The sequence below is a fragment of the Scomber japonicus genome, chromosome 20, assembly GCF_027409825.1.
Source record: "Scomber japonicus isolate fScoJap1 chromosome 20, fScoJap1.pri, whole genome shotgun sequence".
Classification (NCBI taxonomy): Eukaryota; Metazoa; Chordata; class Actinopteri; order Scombriformes; family Scombridae; genus Scomber; species Scomber japonicus.
In genome coordinates this window covers 23,260,099-23,279,580 of record NC_070597.1, presented here as the reverse complement: position 1 = coordinate 23,279,580, position 19,482 = coordinate 23,260,099, and the positions used below count along the sequence as shown (strand labels likewise).

Here is a 19,482-nt window from a genome sequence, read left to right as displayed (position 1 = left end):
CTGCTGAAAGTGGAAAGTTTCTCAGTGCTATAATCTGAGTTTAACATGTGTACCGACATGATTTATGACAATTCAAGTTACTCAAGTGTAATGTGAAAAACCTGCACAAACACTGTGAATGAACTTTTCAGTGAAACAGGAGACACCACGTATCCAGCAGTTAAACCTTTGAAATTAAAAACATTTGCATAATTCAACTATTTGTAGAGAAAAAACCAAAACAAATATCAGACGCAAATTACTATTCCAAGCAAGTATGGAGGCTATCTATACTTTTAAGTTGATCACAAACTAATTGCGATAACCTGAAGCCTGGGGGCCCCCTTAGATTCTGGGGCCACATGGCAGTTACCCGCTATGCCCAGTTTTTAATCCAGCTCTGCGTCAAGCACATACCCTTAAATATCAGACATTTCCAAACAATCCATGCTTTGTTCTGCATCTCTTTCTAACTCCAACTCACTTTAGCATTTTAGCCTTTCTCCTACTGCATCTGCTCAGCCAAGACTGAGTCCTTCACTCCAGAAGCCAGCACGGCAAAGAGGAAGGGGGGGAAGAGGGAGCGGAGGTGGAGGGCCACCCAGGGGATGGGGTGGGCCAGCACAACCTCCTTCCTCTTCCTGTTCACTGTTTGCATTATTTCATTGGCCAGCACTGATGGGCGCACGCCATGGTTCAACTGGCTAGCAATAACTGTGAAGGAACAAACAGATGTGTTACTGCAAGAAAAGGAACATTCCAAACATTTGAATATAGTTACGTATTATATTTGCTCCATTATAAAAAGCAAACAACCCATAAGCTAAGAAACACTCATAATATGAAACACTTTTGTGATGATTTGTCATATATCATTACCTAATAAATCACTTGCACACAGCATACCAGTTGTTTTACTCACATGTGGCCACGCTGTTTTGTTTAGGGACTGGCTTTTCATTGGACCGCGGTGTGGAGGCGTTTATGTAGGTATGACTGATGGTGCTGACAATTACCCCATACTCCTGCACTTCAGCCCGTAGACATTCGAAGAAGGCCTGCGCCGCATGCTTGGACGCCGCATCTAACAGGTGCCGACAAAAAAAAGCAAACACATTAGATAAAGTGAACAAACACAAAAGAGGTGTGCCTCGGCTGTAAAGAAGTCTCATTCCATACATTGCTGAGGACATACTTTGTCTAATTGTTTTCTGTGTTGTCACAAGAAGCCTTTCTGTCTGTGAAACCACAATGTGTAGAGTAGATACCTGTTTGAAACTTTTGTTTTCTGTTTTGTTTTTGGTATCTGGTCTATTATTAAGAACTTAGTGTTACTATTTCATTTCTAATTTGAGTGCCAGTATAATGCAAGTATAATGTTTATCACTTTCACCACCTTAATATAGCATGTTAGCATAGTGTGATTACTTTTGCATGTATTTGGTCATAAACCAAAGTATGGGACCATTTCAAATTTTGACTTGATTAAGGCACTAGATAGAAAGGTGAGTGATCTCCAAAGTTATTTGGGTACCAAATTTCATGACAATCCATTAAAAACTACAAATATCACCTTCATCTTAACACTGAATGAAAAGTCTGTTATAAGGCATCATCCTCTAGAGGCAATGAGCATCTGTATGAATATTTTATGGCAATACATCCAGTAGTTGATGCGATATCTCAGCCTGGACCAAAGTGGTGGACCGACCAACCAGTGTGGCATTGCCATCCAAAGAGCTGAGATTAAAATAGTTTAAAAAATGCCTCAATTGAAAAGACATGAGAGTTGGACCAGACTTTATGCTTTAAGTTTATACAAAATATGTGCTGCATAGAAACTGACTGGTGCTTCTCTATGTTTAGTTTGGACTCTTAACGCAGACCTGTCCCAGACAATCTGAGAGGTCTAAACCTTTCAGTGTTTTGGGCGAACCATTGCTTGATATTTGGTTGAGAATATTTTAGTGGCACTATTGTGACAACTCACAAGAACTTCTGAAGGGGATAGCCAGTCTGCCCTGGATGCTGTTGACCAGTATTATGTGTCCACATCGTCTTGAGATCATTGTTGGAAGAATGCCTGCCACATTAATTGGACAGTGTGTAAATTAGAAGAGAAAGATCAATAAAAACAGATAGTTCAGGTAGTTTTCTCAGGTATGTCCAGCCCACCTTTAGCCAAAGTGCTGGGGCCGAAGTAGTTAATGTCCATGATGTTTCTGTCGAGTTCGAGGGAGATGCTCTGCGCAGGAGCCTTCATCTTCACGCTGCTGTTACAGATCAGCACATCCACACAGCCGTAACAGTCCACCACCTCAGCAACCACATCTTCCATACTGTTCATGTCACTGAAGTCCAGGATCACAAGTTTTGGGGCAAACGTCTGAGGAAAGACAGGATTGTATTACTTTACCCGAATGGAAGTATCTACAGTTCATCAAGCATTAATCTGACTGGTTTGGCAGTGTAATGAGAGCATTTTCTCATTATTACAGTCATATCAAGATTAACTTAATCATCCATATATTCAACATATTTTAAGTCTTTGTTTACATTTTGAAAGAGCCTTCAAATTATGAATTTAATGATACTTTGACAATGTCTCATCCCTAAGAATAAAATATAGCTTGTGTACAGTAAATGAGTCATTATAAATTCGTCTAGCCAATGTTGACTATATGGTTTCACAGACATTGGAGCTCTTCTTGTTAGAACAACATGTGAAAGTTTCTTGTTATACAAACTATCAATGTACAGTTATAATGTTAGAAAAGTTTATTTTTTTTGGCTCTGACCATGAACCTCAACGTTCCCAGTTCATGTCTGGCTGGGGACCTTTGTTGCATTCCCCATATCCCTCTGTCCTCATTTCCTGCCATTTCTCTACTGTCAACTTTCTAATAAAGACATAAAATTCCCCTTAAAGCTGTATTGCTTTTTTGCCAACAAGATACATAAGTATTGTATAATTTTGTGAAGGTTTCTTGATATGAGATGATAAAGTGATACATTTTAACAACAAAGCTTTCTTATCAAAAATAAATCATTTGGTATGTAGGAATGACCAGAAAAAACATAGAACTATAACATAAACACAGAGAAATTGACCTGATTTTTTGTGATGGTGGCATAAGGGTAGAAAAATAAAGCACATTTACAGCAGTGGACAACAAAGGTCAGCTATGACCTCCAGTCAATGAAGTCCAGTCAGGATAAAACCTTAATGGTAACCAGAAATTGATTTGATTTGTATCATCGACAGCTATAACATCAGCAGCTGTCAGTTCACATGTTTGCTTACTGAACTGATATTGTTATCTATGTGTATTTTCTTTCACCCATATAGACACATCTGCTCTGTCCTGTGTACAGAAGATACACAGAGGACAGTGTGCTGTCACAAAGGATATCCTGCTATTGTATTGACCAGGAGAGGAAGTGCTGATCTGGGAGGTGGCAACAGAGAGGAGGATAAAAACAAGGACACAGCCTGCTTCTAGCTTAAAAACTAACATGTCATGTCAGTCTCATGTTAATTCCAAATGGCTATTTGATGGATTTTTCTGTTATGGTAATGGAATTGTCTCTCTGTTATCGCTGTTCAGAATGGTCACTGTACTTCCAATGTTTCCAGTGGATATGAATAGATATAAGATAGTAGTGTTTAGTGCAGCAACCATAGAGAAAGGTTTGTTTCTCAGCTGGGTGGTTTGCCAAAAAGATGACTCAACTCCACAAATAAGAGTTATGGTTTTTACTTTGGAAGGGCTGACTCAAAGTTTGGCATGGTTATGATTACGTTTTAAATGAAAACTAATGCATGCGCCATTATGATTTATTTCATTTCCTCACCTCTCTTGGGTTAGCGTCATTAGTCAAAGAGTCATACAGGGACTCCAGTTTATCCCAGCTAGTCCCACACAGGATCAGTCTTGCACCGCCCTTATGAAAGAGATGGGCACACTCTGAACAGACCAAAAGAGGAGAGAAAACATGAAAAATAGCTATAATTTCATTGGGAGAAATAGTTTGACTGTAAAGGAAAAGCGCTTATGCTTTGTTTCTGAGAGTATGAAGGTACAGTCAGCAGCTGATTAGCTTAGCTTAGCACAGACTTAAAGTAGAGAAACAGCTAGCTTGGCTCTGTCCAAAGGTTAAGAATAGTTTGTCTACCAGCATCTCTAAATTTCACTCATTAACACATTATATGACCCATGTACAGTGCTATTTCTCGGCCGGGAGTAATGTCATCATGGAGTCTTTTTAGCCAAAAAGTACTCTGGCACATAACTCACTGTGAAACCACGAACTTTTGTCTTTTTTTCTCTTTGGCTTTTGTTTTTGCATTTTTGGGGGGTGGAAAAGCATTGAGTTAGATGAGAAGACTGATACTACCTTTATGTGTGCATGCTAAATAAACCCACAGCTCATTGAATTGCTAATTATTTAATGGACCAAAGATGTCCTATTGCAAGAAATACCCCTGTAAAAATATTTGTCTTTATACTTTGGTGTGCACAGATTAAAACAAATGAGAAATAACATGTTTTAATGCACATAACACTACCATAAGAATACATGCCATATCACATAGTTTTATTTTTTCACTAAACATTCAGAATATCATGTGTTAATTGCTGAGCTTTAGAGTTGCTGGTTGGCAGATTTTGTAACCATTGGACTGAGCCAGGCTGGCTGATTCCAGTATTCTGTTAACCTAAGCTGTCTTCTAATTTAAGCTTCATATTTAATGAACAAATAATCTTCTCATCTAACTCCATGCAAGAGAGAGGATATACTTATTTCCCAAACGTCAAAGAAATTCCCTGCATGTATTGCAAAACTAAATACTTTGGACTTTTCCGTCTGTCTCCATTAATTTTAGTCATGGCTACAGTACGATAATCATCCAATGTTACAAATTCCAGATCTGTATGACCACATAAATCATTTGTTCCCTGTCCTCCAAGACTTGTAGCAAGTCTGGTAAATTTCATGGGCTGTGCTTTTCAGACATTCTGCTGACAAACAGTCATAGAAACTAACACATAAAGGTAAAAAGAAAACCTCTTTGGCAATAAAAGCAAGGTTAAAAACAGCACAACAACAAAAAACTAAGTAGGATCATTTACCAGTTCCCACCCCTGACACAGCATCAGTGATCACCACCACTTTGTTTCGCACTAAGGACTTGGACATGAACCGCATGATCTCATTGTAGATGTAATACACCCCCGCTGCCACGACTATCAGCAGGGGCCACACCATCACAGAGGGGAGAGACATGATCTGTAAAGGAGAGAGGAGAGGATCAGTGCGGGGAGCAACTACAGACCTACTGACCTGCATTGTGAGAGCCAGCAGACGGTGCTGTCAGGACAGTTTGGATCAGATTTAGCTCTCGCAAGGTGTGGCCTCGGTCTATACTTGTAGTCAATAACCACAAAATACACCAGCTGAAACCGAAAATGCCAAACACATCTCAGTTATCTGAAAGCTGAAATCCCTTCTCAAAATTATATTCTTTATCTATTCTTCCTCCTTTGTGTTTGGTATTGATTTAATCATGGAAACCAACAATGGATGATGGGGTTTATCAGAAGTCACCTTATCGGTGTATTTCAGGGAAACAGTATGAGTTCCTAATGTTTTGTAAATTCAGCAAATATCAGCATGATCTGTCAGAAGCAATAATGTGTGACACAATAACCTTCCTGGATGTGTTTCTGTAATAGTAAAGGAGTAAACCTCAGGCTGTTTACAATGTAACAATGCACTTCTCTGTGTCATGTTCCTGGATACACAGAGAGCGGGGAAATCGGAGTAACATACACTGTAGGTCAACTTTGAACCTATGGAACCACTGAGCAATTGTTCCACATTTTGGCAAGCGTGCTTCTTGCTGAGGGCTAGATGAGAAAACTGATACCACTCACTTGTAATTGTAGTAAATATGAAGCTGGAGCCAGCAACCAGTTAGCTTAGCTTAGCAGAAAGACTGGAAACAGCCAGCCTGGCTCTGTCTAACAGTAACAAAATCTGCCCATCAACACTTCTAAAGCTAGCTAATCATTAATTTGTTATTTCTTGTTTGTTTAATCAGTAGGGAAGTATAAAAAACACAGTTACCTGTTTTTTTATGTGGGCTTGTGTGCCAGACTATTTCTTGGCCAGGACTGCTAACTTCATGGGGTCTCAGCTGGTTGCCTGGTAACTGGTCTCATCCAAGAAATAGCCTGGCACATAAATCCCCATATAAGCACAACGTGTCGTTTTTTCACTTAGTTTGCTTTATCATAATAAACAAGTGAAATATTATGTGTTAATTTTTTTAAGCTTTAAATATGCTGGTAGGTACAGCTATCTACAGTATGTACAGCGCCAGGCTAGCTGTTTCCCCCTGCTTTCAGTCTTTCTGCTTAGCTAAGCTAATTAGCCGCTGACTCATCTTCATGTTACTTTGCAGACATGAGTGGTATTGATCTCCTCATCTAACTCTCAGCAGGAAATGATTGAAGAATGATTGCTTTAAAACCTGATACATTATTTTTTATAGCAGAGTCATTTGTAGGCTACTATCTAAAGATACAGAAAAATAAACATACATGTGTACCATGTATTCAAACTATGGCTTTCTGCTCCAAATGTGTGATGCCCCCTGAGGGTAGAATTAGCATTTGGTAGCCTCACTTACCATTTAAAGTGAGTTTAGGGAGAACAGCTAAATATACTCTGGCTATGCTGCCGCCACAGAATGCCTTGCACTATGTCACCTCCAGGATATTGTCATTGGATACCCCAAGGGGAGGAACCAGGGTAGCTCACATTTATAAGCAATGGGTGACCTTAGTTGTCCTGCTTTACTTTGGGAAAATACATTAAGATCATCTCTAAAATGAATAAAAACTATAGTATACATGATGACTCTAGAGACCCTTCTTCCAAACGGAGCCCCTCATTTAGGCTGACACATGATTTGATCCCAGTGGTTTAGTCAGCTCTTGAGTGCACATCTATAGCAACCAAGCAACACACACAAACACACCTGTAATCTGTGTTATTTTTGGGTCACTTACAGCAGACGGACAAGGAGCTAATCCTTCAAGAAGGACTGGCTGGTGGTTTTCCGGGTTTAGTTAGGTAACACAGGCCCTTCCTCTCTCCCTCTGTGTCCTGTGTCCATTCACACAGCTCCGTTCCTCTATCTGCCTGCCTGTCCGACCCACTGCTGTCCACCGGAACCTGCTTCTTATAATAGCCTCTGCTTGAGTCAGCCATTAATACACACGTTTGTGGTGCAGAGCATTTGAGGCATGTTCTCTTGTTGCCAGCATGAAGGGATGGATGACAAGCAAGAGTCTCGTGTGTGTTAAGTACATGTGATTGTATTGTACTGCTGTTTTCAAGTGTTTTACAACTATTAAACTATTCTCATATGGATAAAACTTGAATGCAGAAACACTGACAAAGAGAGGCAGGGGACTTTCCTTGATAAGCACACATCTGAAAGTCTTCCTCCACTCAGAAACTGGGTTTTAATTCTTGCTCTTACAGTGTTTGAGCTTCACAGTGCACAATGATATATGTGCAGGGTTTGATACTAGAAGGCATTTATCTGCTGAAAGTTTCTCTGTGCTCATTAAAAATCGAATTTGAAGAGGTGGGTGAGGATGATTTGTAACATCATAAATAGTTTAGTCAGTAGTCCAATATTTAACCATCACATAGTGTGATGTGGAAACGTGAAGCCTCCAGTGCAAAAACACTGAGAATGGACTTAAAAGTGAAGCAGATAAACTTTTGAAATTAGCCATATTTGCATATTCATAGATTCTGAATTGTTTAATAAAGGAGAGGTAGTAGATATAACTTTAACTTTTTATTTTAGTAGGATACAATGTACTTTTTACTCCATTAGTCACCTCTGATAGCTAAGAGCTTATAGTTATAGACAAAGTATGATTTACAGGCAATGATTAAAATACCAACAGTATTGAACAATTGTTAAAATTACCTTTATACATTACAATATTAAAATTGAGTCCGTAATAGGCAAGGCAAGGCAAGGCAGTTTTATTTATATAGCGCATTTCATACACAATGGCAACTCAATGTGCTTTACATAAAACAGAAAAACATGTAATTTGAGAAACTTAAAACATACAATTAACCCCCCCCCCACCCCCCCATAATAAAAACAAAGTACAGAAAAATAGAAAGACATAAATAAAATGATTGCAGCATAAAATAATAAATTAGCTTTAAAATCATTAAAAGGACATAGAGTGCAAATGAAAGATTAAAATGTAAAGTGCTTTAGAAGAGCTCAATCGTAAGCACAGGAGAAGAGAAATGTTTTTAACCTGGATTTAAAAGTGTTCACTGTTGGGGCTGATTTCAGTTCTGCTGGTAGTTTGTTAATAATTGCTAATAATTAAACAGTGACATAATATACTGAAAAGTGAGTACTTGCAAACATTTTAGGTATTTAAGTACTTGAAATGATGAATGCATGACTTTTACTTATAATGAAGTATTTTAGGTACATTGTATTTTTTTAATGTTAAAAAAGAATATGAATAGACAAATGACACCACTGTAGGAAAAATGTCAAATGCAGTTCACCTTTTTTCTACTTTCATTCTATGTATCATCTGGATGTGATACCTCCAATGAGTCTGGGATAGTGTGTCAAAACATTTTTGTTTTAATTGGCAACTAATTATTTAATTATCTACTTTCTTTCTTTTTATATACATTTTTATTTACACAGTGGAACATGTACACAGATCATAATACTTCAATAAGGAAATACAAATAAAAAAACAAACATAAACAAATTAAAGTAAATTAAATTACACATCAAATTCATTACATACAACTTTATTTTTCACAGCTTTAGGTTATTTAGTTTGTGCAGTATTTCAGACCAGTGTCCAGGTAGGATTTTAAGTATGATATGAACAGTAAGGTTTGCACATTTTTTGGCTTGTATAGCCTATGGGGAAAAAAGACAGAAAAAAGATTAATAACATGTGATTTAGTGGCAGAAATGTCATCAGCAAAAGAAAACAATAAAATAAATTCAATTTTGAGTTTGAGTTGAGTAGGGGAGGCTGGGGGCAATTGTAACATGTTTTAGTTTTTCCTTCTTAACTCACAGATTTCTAGGAATACACCAGTCATCACACACACACACACACACACACACACACACACACACACACACACACACACACACACACACACACACACACACACATATAATTTCATTTCATTAATGAGGACAAGACTGAAGTCCCCACTAAGGGGGCAATTGTAACACTGAAAATATAATATATAATATATTATAATAATATTTTTGCAGAAGACCATTCTAGTAGTAACTACCTTTTAATGATGTGACTTGAGTTAGGTATTTTATTATTAGGTACACATGTAATCTAATGGAATCCAATACAACAGCTCTGCTTTAAGTTCGACATTTATGAATCTTATACATTCTCAGTTTTTGTTGACATTGTCAGGAAGGTGATAATTCTACTTTATGTTTATTACTGAGGTCATAGTGGGTGATGGTGGTGTACTATGGCATTATATTGAATGAGTGTTCCTAATATTTGTCCACTCAATTAACATACATGAGAGAGGCAAAATATTAGGAACACTACTTTAAACATAAAGTAGAATTATCACCTTTTTGACAATGTTAAGATTGCACAGGTGTACCTAATAAAGATGCCAATGAGAGTATATTTGTGTTTTGATTTGATAAAGTGATAATAAACTGTATTAAACACCTCAATAACTGTATTCTCTCCCTGGGCGGCGACGTTGAGCAGTTATCGCGAGACCTGGTGGTATTCCAGGGATGTTGTGTGATCTCTCCTCTCCTCCCTCCCTCCCCTCCCCTCTCGCCCCGCTGGGAAAGAAGAAAATAAACCTCTTGCTGCTAACCAGGCTAGTTATGGAACCAAACCTTTAAACACTCATTTTGCAACCAGCGACTGGCTGAGAGGTGCTTTTTTTACCTGGAAGACAAACACTGGGACAGTTCGGCTTTCGGTACGCCTCTCCTTCTTAAAAAGTCAAGTTGAAGACGCCAGGAGAAGGATATCATTAGCGAGCTAACTGGGGCTAACCGGAGCCGAGCAGGGGGGGAGCATTGGATGAACTTCGCCTGGACTGACTGCTGCGACTGTGGGATAATAGCAGCCTGTCTTGACTGCAAGCTTTCTTTTCGGTTCCTTTTTCAGCATGGGAGTGTGATGCTACTTTAATGGACTCTATCGCCTCGGAGCTGGAAGGCGATACCTGTGCGCAAATGTTGTTTTGGAGGGTTTACGCCATCACGTTATTGATTTGGAAGCCCATTGGCAAGCTAACAGGATATTAGCCACCTCTCTATCTCACTCCGCTTTGTGGTTGCAGGCCACGGACTGAAAAGCATTCATCACCGACGGAGTGATGGGAAGGCTGGCTTGATGGCAGCTAATTATTTATCGGGAAGCGATAATTGGATACGACTAAACAGACAAAAGGAGCGTTTGATTTGATTTAGCCTTCAAGTAATTCAACCCCTCCTCTCTTTCTCTCTCTCTCTCTCTTCGTTTTTTCTTTTTTTTTTTGTTATACGTTTGAAAATGCGTCGGAGTGTTGAAGCTTTTTCGAAGTTGGGATAGAAGAGACGCACAAGAGAAACAGAAGGGGTTCCCACTAAAGTCATCCCAGGAAAAAGTAGTTGTTGTTTTTTAATTAAAGGTTGAATGATCATGTCTGCCGCAAAAGAAAACTCCTGTAGGAAATTCCAGGCCAACTTCTTCAATAAGAGTAAATGTCAGAACTGCTTCAAGCCGAGGGAGCTTCATCTCCTCACGGATCAAGATTTGACCCAGGTACGTTCTGATGACACCAACAGTCATGACAGTCATATATGAATATAACATAATACACATTATGTAGTGGCTTATTCATAAGCTGCCATTCAAGATTAACCCTTTAATAGCCGAAAAATGATTATTATGTGCAGCAGCTCATGGGAATGTTGGCTGACAGCTTGTTTAGCTTTATATCTATTATGTATACATTTTATAAGTTAACAGCAGCCTCCTAATGGGTTAGCTCAAGGCTGTCAAACATACGGCCCGCGGGCCAGAACAAGGCCGCCAAGAGGTCCAATCTGGCCCACTGGTTAACTCAAGTTAAATTAAGTGTGAAAATTTCAGAAAAGTAATACCAATTTTTCTGCTCCTTCAGAGGTTTTTTTCCCACCTTGATCAGAATACAATTAATCTGAAAAACAATACATTTATATTGTGGTCATATTTAAATCATTCATATTGAATATTATGCTAAATGTAGTCAAACAGCAGCTTCTATGCAAAATCATCTGAAAAACCTGAGACACAACATTGTTGAAATTACACAAATTTTTCTTAAGACATCTCCGGTTGCTCATCTGTTTTGTAAATAAATGATTTATTATAGTAGTTAGTTAGGTAGTTATAGTAGTTTATTATTTATTATAGTAGTTCAGTTATATTATGTTTAGTTTGAGGTTATTATTCAGTAGTTTTACTGGTCAGCCCACTTGAGCTCAAATTGAGCTGTATTGAACTACATTGAACTAAAATGAGTTTAACACCCCTGGGTTAGATATCATTGCTGAGTTGCGCTATCCAAACAGGATGTCCATTAGAGATTAAGACGTGTGGTTGAGCCAATCACTGCAACATGTCGTGTGAAGAGAAAGTGATTATTCTCAAACATTTGTGACTTATGTGACCCTTTTTTCTTTCCATGTGTCAGCCTGCTGCTGTGCTGAGTGAATTCCTGCGGATTGTTCCTCTTAAAGCTCAGCTACATTCGCCTGCCAGTTTACTGTCTGATTGATTGTGTTCTAACCTCTCAGCTGTTGTTTATCTTGAAAGTTTGTTTGTATTTAGCGTGCCCCCCCAACCCCCCCGCCCCCCAGACAGAGCTAACGGGCCACCGAAGATAAAATGAATCTCCGCTCAGCTGTGGCGATCGCATTAGAAGCATGTTCTCTCTCTTTCTCTCTTTCTCTCAGATCATTAGTTTAGTCTCTGTTGTATCCTGTAATTGATCCCAGACGATGAGGCCCAGATGGGCTCTTGAACATGGCTTAAGAGCCAAAACAGCAACGTCAGCATCCTCTTCACCTCTTGAGTGTGTGGGGGCACTCTCTCTCACACACACATACACACACACACACACACACTTACTTTCTTTCCAAAAAAAAAAAAGTGTGTATTGCTTCTCTCGCTCTCAGTGCTGACTTTTATTGGTAGGTTAACCCTTTATGTGCAAGACTCCTGAGTCAGGATAGTCAGCTTAGGGGTTACATCACTTCCTTTTAATCCCCACACATACACATACACTATGACCTGGCCCGCACTGTCTCTCTCCCTCCTAGCGAACCCGTATGACGACACCCGTCCGCAGAAGCAGAGAAGCTTACAGAGACGCACCGTCAGTCCCGTTCGCTCATCGTTGCCGTGCCGCTCGCCGTCATCTATCCAGAGAGCCTAGCAGGGGAGCTTAAGTCGCACAAGCAGGTTTTGTAAGGCTTCTATCTGGACAGTCCTCGAAAACCATTTAACACCACACCACCAGGCCATTAGCGGACCCTAAAGCTGCATTATGTAACGCCACATAAACAGCATAAACTTGCAAGGCTCGCTCATAGGCCCAAGGTGATGGTCGGGCTTTATGAACGGCTCCCAGTGTTCAGAAATGGATACGGCCTGACTTAAAGGAGATAAACTCAATAACCTAGCAAGGAGAAGAAGAAGAAAGCTCCGGCGGCGTGGCCTAATGCTGTTAAAACGCCATGAATAGACGATTTAGCCTAAGTGAATTTGAACCCCAAATTAAATGCGAGTTGATCAGAACCCGGAGGAAGGGGGGGGGGGGGGGGGGGGGGGGGCGGTGCTTTTGAAACAGATAGCCCGCATGGAAAAGTTATGCAATGGGAAGAGAGCAGAACGTCGGAAGGACAGTATCCAATATAAACAATCTCTTTGTTCGCCCACAGCTAGAATAAAAGGTGGGCTCTGAGGGGGGAGGGGGAGAGAGGCTGCTATTGCTGCCGCTGCCACTGCTGCTGTTGGATTCTTTTATTTCAGTCAATGTACTCCAAAAGAGACAGAGAGAGGAGTTTTCTACCCCCCCCCCCCCCCCCCCCCCCACGCCCCTCTCCTCCCCTTCTCCTCAAGTTCTAAATCTGTTGTCATGGCTCGCTCTGTCACATGAATTTGTTATCCACGTCCCCTCCTTGTCGAGGCGATCGCACACTATCCAGGACAAGGCGGCGGCGGGAGGCTAGACAGTGATGGAGGATGCAGGCAAGGCTAAGGTTTACATGTACGTGGGAGGCAGGAGGGATTGGGGGGGGGGGGGGGGCGCGGTGTGATGGAACTGAAAGGAGTAGGAGCGTGAGTCACAGGGGGATTTAAAAAAAGAAAAGAAAAGAAGAGGAAGCGCCGGGAATTGGGAAATGAGGAGCAGGAGGTTTTCCCAGAGGTTCCCCAGAGGTGGCTGCTCAACATCCCACAATGTGTATGTGAGCTTTTCATACAGCACATACAGAGACTATAGCTTTTAACACAAACCAAATGTTTTTCCCAGGCTTTGTTTTTTTTGACCGCAGGCAATAAGTTGTTGTCCTCACAGAAAAAAGGATAGATGCTACATGTGAAACAAATAGACTAGAACTCACATCCATAGCTTCACGTCCACAGCCAGATACAGCGTGTGTGCGAGGGCCTTTTGTATGTAGGAGATCCGCTGTGATAATAGGAGGACTTTCACACGGGGCCCCGCGGTGTCACACCCAGCTGTGTTTGTTTTTGTCGCCCGCTGGCAAAGCCTGGCCAGCGACAACGGCATACCTCCCCACCCCCCCACCCCCACACCCACCACCTCTACCTCTACAATGAACCTGCTCTCCTAAGCCGGAGTAAGAACTGCGATCACCTCCAAATTTAAAGACTTTTTCTCTCTTTGTTTTAGGGGCCTTTGATCCCCCGACCAAGCTTTCTCCTCCTCCTCTGCAAACAGCTTTAAAACAGCTCTTCTTCTTCTTCTGTTTAAAGACTCTAATTTGGTCTTCAAAGACATCGTCGAGGGCTTCCGCGACAAAGCCTAGCCAACTTTCTGTCATCCGCCTCCACAGTCACACATTTAGTCCGTCAGTATACCGTAACCCATCACTCAGTGCTTGATTGATGATCATTTATGCAGTCAAGTGTCGGCACAACTGCAGAGCCGATTGAACATCTGCCCAGCCGGGAAGTGATTTTCATCCTTTTTTATTAGACAGCACTTATGAGCTGGGTTAATAGTTTAGCAGCTGTGTAGCAACAGAATGTCTGTATTATGAGCTTGTTCAGGTGTATTAAAAGTCTTAAGTGTTGATTTATAGGACAGTGTTAGTTTCTCCAGGTGATACATCACTACCACAACAACTGTGTTTACATATTTTCATTCAGGTCGGTTTCGTTCTGTTCCGTTACGTCGTTTCATTCAATCTGACAGCGAGCAGAGGGTTTCCAGCACAGACGTCTTTCTTTACTTCCTTACCGTTTGTTTTTCTCTATCAACAATCTCAAAGAGCTTCCGTAATTTGCAAGGGGGGAAACAAAAGAAGCACAAACTGACTTTCACTATTCTCATGTTGCATATTTGTAGCTTCTGTGGCCTCTGACACGTAGTTAGGTTTGTTTTTGAGGAGGCCAACGTCACCTACTACGTAATTATGACAGTTATGTATGAAGGCAACGTGCAGAAGTAATATCTAGGGTTAGGGTTAACACTTATTATACCTCTTTTATTACACTTTTCTTTCATTCCAACCAAGCAGGAGCACACCATTAAATCAACTGATCTCAAACAGCTGATTGGTCAAATCGTGTGTTCTTGATTGGTTGGAACACATACATGTAGGCACACAACCCTTTATGGAATAGTTTGGACATGTCTGCTCTACATCCTTGCACTACGTACGTCAAAATTCACCCGGTCAAGAATCCCCTCATAAAAAGTGTCTATACCAAACTTTGAAGCACAGATGTGTTTAGAAAGTACCAATAGTCGATCTGACTGATCAATAAATGTGATTAAACCTTGATTCATGTTACAGAGAGCAGAGATAGTGTATTTTTTAGTTTTTACACCAAAAACATCTCCTATCACACAATATCATGTCCTATTTGACCTAAGACATGAAAATATAACATAGCAGTAATGATGGAAGTGTATTTTAGAACTTTATGGAAGTGTGGGGTTTGTTGTAGAACCATTAAAGCCATCAGTCTTCACTGCTACATCATAAAAAGAAATCATCATAACTACTATCTTATTAAAACTATTACTTTAACTAAATTATTAGTCAGATTTGACCCAGAACAAACATTTTTAATTTTGTGCATTTTGAGCCACTTTAGGAATAGTCATTTAATTTGACCCAAACAGTATGTAAGGGTTTTATTTTGAAGTTACAACAGCACTGTATCAGAAACCTCTCCATACATTACAATTAGAATAATGCAAAGTCATAGCTAGTGTGCCAATGCGGAGGATAATGCAACATCATCCAGCAGTGTATAAATCCTGTTGGTCAGCCTGCAGATGTTCAGACAGCAGAGAGAGAGTCACTGGTGCTTAGATGACTTTATAATTTTCCACATTAGTTTGGATGTGGCCTGAGTTGCTCCCCGTTGACAGGCGTAATGGTCGTGAGGTCCATTGTAAGTGTGTAAGCATATGCAGAGATGTGTCACCGCTCCTCCCTTTTTAAAAAGTTTCTCTAACAGCTGCTCCCTTTTTTCTTTTTTTTTTCTTTCTTCTTCTCCTTCTTTTCCCACAGTGTGTGTTTCATCAGTCGCTACCTCTCTCAGGCTGTCTTGAGAGAAGTAGTTTATCATCCTATCAGCTGCCTAATTACCACACTGATTAGATTTACCTGACTGAACACACACGTGGCGCCCCCACAAAAATGACCTTTTTTTTTTTATCATGATGGTTTCAGCTCATCAAAACTGTCTTTATAGACACGTCCACACAGGCTCCAAACGAGGCATGTATAGATTTACAGCAGGCGTGTAGCGACACGGTAGCGCTAACAGGGCCGGTATTAGAACAGCAGCCTAATAATCGGATCCTTCCACCTTCCAGCAGAGAGGTTTTAGGTCAGGTCTGTGGCAGAGGCGCTCGCTAATGGTTAACACTTAAAGCAGAGAGCGAGCGCTGACGGAGAGCCAAAGAGCAAGCGCCCTCCGTGTTTATGTGTTTCCACAGCTTTTCAACTCCTCTGCTGAATCTGAGGTAGTTTGCGGTCAAACCAGTCTAAGAGGTGAATCGTGTGTGCGTGTGTGTTGTTTGTTTTGAGTATGCCACCAGTCAATCAGTCCCAGTTTGTCATGCTGGTCTCATCTGCTACATGGGGGGAAAACAAGGAAAAAAAGAGAGGCACTCGAGCATGTCATTAAACAAGAGCTGATTGGACCAAAAGGCTCCCTAACTGGTTTTGTGTGGCTGCGAACTGTGCTGAGAGAACATCTGGACCCCAAAAGGCTCCTCTCTCTCTCTCTCTCTCTCTCTCTCTCTCTCTCTCTCTCTCTGCTTCTCATATTTACACCATCTCCCTCTCTCCCATCCCCCTCAACTCACACACTCTCTCTCTCCCAGTTTTAATGATTACCTAAATTGCTCTTTTTTTTCTCTTCTCCACCCTTTTCTGTTTTACAGGCTAAACCTATTTATGGTGGATGGCTGTGCTTGGCCCCCGAGGGAACCGACTTTGACAATCCTATGCAGAGATCCCGGGTAAGAGCATTCATATGGGCCTGCATGTTTGTTCATGAAAGAGATATTCAACCACACAACCATAAATATGTATATATATATATATGTATATCTACAGAGAGGGAGAGCTCTATAGGTTTTTCCTTTCCCTTTATTCAGTGTACTGTAGTTGAATACTTTACAAGCACCATGAAAACTGAGGCCAAACTCTCAGCCAAAATCATTTCATTGGTTGTATTCAAAGTGTTTACTTTTAATAGGACCTTCTGTCGTCTGCTCTTGACAATCTATTCTCCTTCCAACAGAAATGGCAGAGGAGATTCTTCGTGCTGTACGAACACGGCTGTTTGCGCTTCGCCCTGGACGAGTCGGTAAATACAGCACCTCATTTCCATAGCAGCCAGGGTTTATGACACTTGAAGGCCGGGGGGGGGGGGGGGGTTGCTTTCCTTCGACTTTCAGAGTGTTTTTTAGCAACAATTGTGTTGTTTCTCTAGATTCTGGAGATTCTGGTTCACACTGGCACAAGTTTTGGGTCGGTCAGTGGTTGACGGTTGCTTTTTTGTCCCCTGGGTGATCTTGTAGCATGGAAGTTGCACACTTAAATATTTAGTGTCCTAATGCAAACGTAATCATTATTCTGACTACTTCAAAAGTATTTGGTTTTCTCAAATCTGTCTTGATGACCTCCTCTAGCAAGAACAGCTCAGCTCTTATCACTTGTATGCTTGTTTAGGTTGTGTGAGGTTGAAGTTGTGTGGTAGTTAAAAGGTATCTAATGGAGTTCATTGTAAACAAACTCATTTTGTTGTTTACAGGCTGTGTCATGGTATTTGTCTTGCATTCTTGAGGCATGACAGATGCATTTTCTTGTTTACATCCATGATTGCTAGTCGACAATAGGGGTGGCCAATATGACCAAATATCTCATATCCTGATAACGATACCTGTCCCAATATGGGTCATTTCATTTCCTTTCCTTTCCTTTCCTTTCCGTTCCTTTCCTTTCCTTTCTTTTCCCAATAATGATACTTGTCCTGATATGGGTTATTTTGTATGCTGATAACGATACCTGTCCCGATATGGCACAATTTAAGTCATTGATTGGATTGACGACAACTCAACTCTTTATGAAGAAAAGTAATTTAACAATGTAATCCTCACAAACAGACAGACAGAATGCTCCAAAAGACCAAATATATTTGTCTAACGAGTGTCATTTGCGTCACAACAATATAAACGATCTGTTGCATCACCAGATATATATCGTCATATCATACAACAATCAGTCTTCTTCTTCCCTACATTTAGTTGTCACATTGTTCTGTTTTTTTTGATATATTGTTACCTGGAATAGCCTGAACACACACTGCGTCTGCGTGTGTGTGTGTGTGTGAGATCAGAGACATGCCTCCATATAAGCACATAATGGTGTTTGTGGTCAAAAACTCTACAGGGTTTCTTTAATAATAGTAGTCGGATTTCGAACATCTTTGGCGTGATTGGATCGCCATGGAGACACAGTTAGATTATTGACATGTGTGCTGTATGTGTCATTGGTCGATAACAGCCAATTGCAGCAGGTCTGTATACTGCAGGTACCAGCAACACAGTTTAGAAAGTAGTTTAATGTGAAGTCTTCTTCCAGTTAGATCCAGTATGACTCACCTCTTTTTATCTTTATCTCAACACAAGCTGCTGGTCAGGTGGTCTCCGTCTTGTTTTGTCAGTGTTCAGGATTGTGTGCAGCGCCGGTACAAATAACAAGCCTTAATGAAACCCTTGTTATGTGTGACGTCGCCACAGATTAAGACAATCTCTCATAGCTCGTCTCCAGCTTCTAAAACCTTGTTGTCGTGTCCGATCATCGAAATGAAAGCTGACAAGTGTGTTTTGTTTTTCTTCTGCGTGTCTGTCTGCGCTGCCGTTCACGGGGCTCCTGCTGATACTTTAACAAGGCTTTATATTAGATTTTCAGAATTAAAGCTCATTAAATGTCTGTTTTGTGACGCCTGGTTGAATGAGAAATATAGTCAGCTCTGAATGTGAGGAGTGTTGTCAAAATAAATTACAATTCCAAGCAAATTGTAGTTAGAAATGTCAAATGAAAATGCTTTGTGAGACACACAGTTCATCACATTTGCCATTATTAAGTTATATGGAAATACAAAAATCATCCCCTTTAATATTGATTTATATTCATACCAAGTAGCCTTAATGTGCATTCATTTTGCTGTGGAAGGGGTTTCACATTTTTTTCTGTTAAGGTCTTAACCCTCCTGTTGTTCTCAGGTCAAAAATGAGGTATAGTTTAATTTAAATGAGGCCTATTGATCATCATTTCAAAAAATATGTGTAAAACCTGTAGTAATAAGTTGGCAAGTTGGGTGGCAATTAGTACCTTACCTTTATAAACAGTCAAACCAGATCAGGTCAGTTTTGACGCTAGGGGACATAACTCAAAAATGAGGTATAATATCATTTAAATGAGGCCTATTGATCATCATTTCCAAATAAATCCATGTAAAACGTATGGTTGTAAGTTAAAAACTTGGCTAAAAAGGGCTAACACAGAAGTGGATGATCATTTCTACATTATGCTTTATAAACAGTCAAACCGAACCGAGTCAGTTTTGACCCAGGAGGACAAAAAAAGTTGCACAGTCGACAGGA

At 40.4% G+C, this 19,482-nt stretch overlaps 2 protein-coding genes across 2 annotated transcripts in view; one reads left to right on the top strand and one right to left on the bottom strand.

Moving 5' to 3' along the window:
• Nucleotides 1-263: 263 nt before the first annotated feature.
• Nucleotides 264-5,268, bottom strand: dhrs7cb (dehydrogenase/reductase (SDR family) member 7Cb). Its single transcript, XM_053341996.1, is given in 6 exon segments — nt 264-683; nt 871-1,063; nt 1,970-2,062; nt 2,155-2,365; nt 3,835-3,947; nt 5,115-5,268. Coding segments are annotated over 6 exon segments (963 nt in total). The 3' UTR covers nt 264-484.
• A 4,626-nt stretch (nt 5,269-9,894) lies between these two features.
• mprip (myosin phosphatase Rho interacting protein) overlaps nt 9,895-19,482 on the top strand; it is a 43,736-nt gene continuing 34,148 nt past the window's right edge. The window contains exons 1-3 of the mRNA XM_053341992.1: nt 9,895-10,877; nt 16,753-16,830; nt 17,115-17,180. Of these exons, the coding sequence (XP_053197967.1) occupies nt 10,749-10,877; nt 16,753-16,830; nt 17,115-17,180 (273 nt within the window). The 5' untranslated portion in view covers nt 9,895-10,748. The remainder of the gene's footprint in view (nt 10,878-16,752; nt 16,831-17,114; nt 17,181-19,482) is intronic.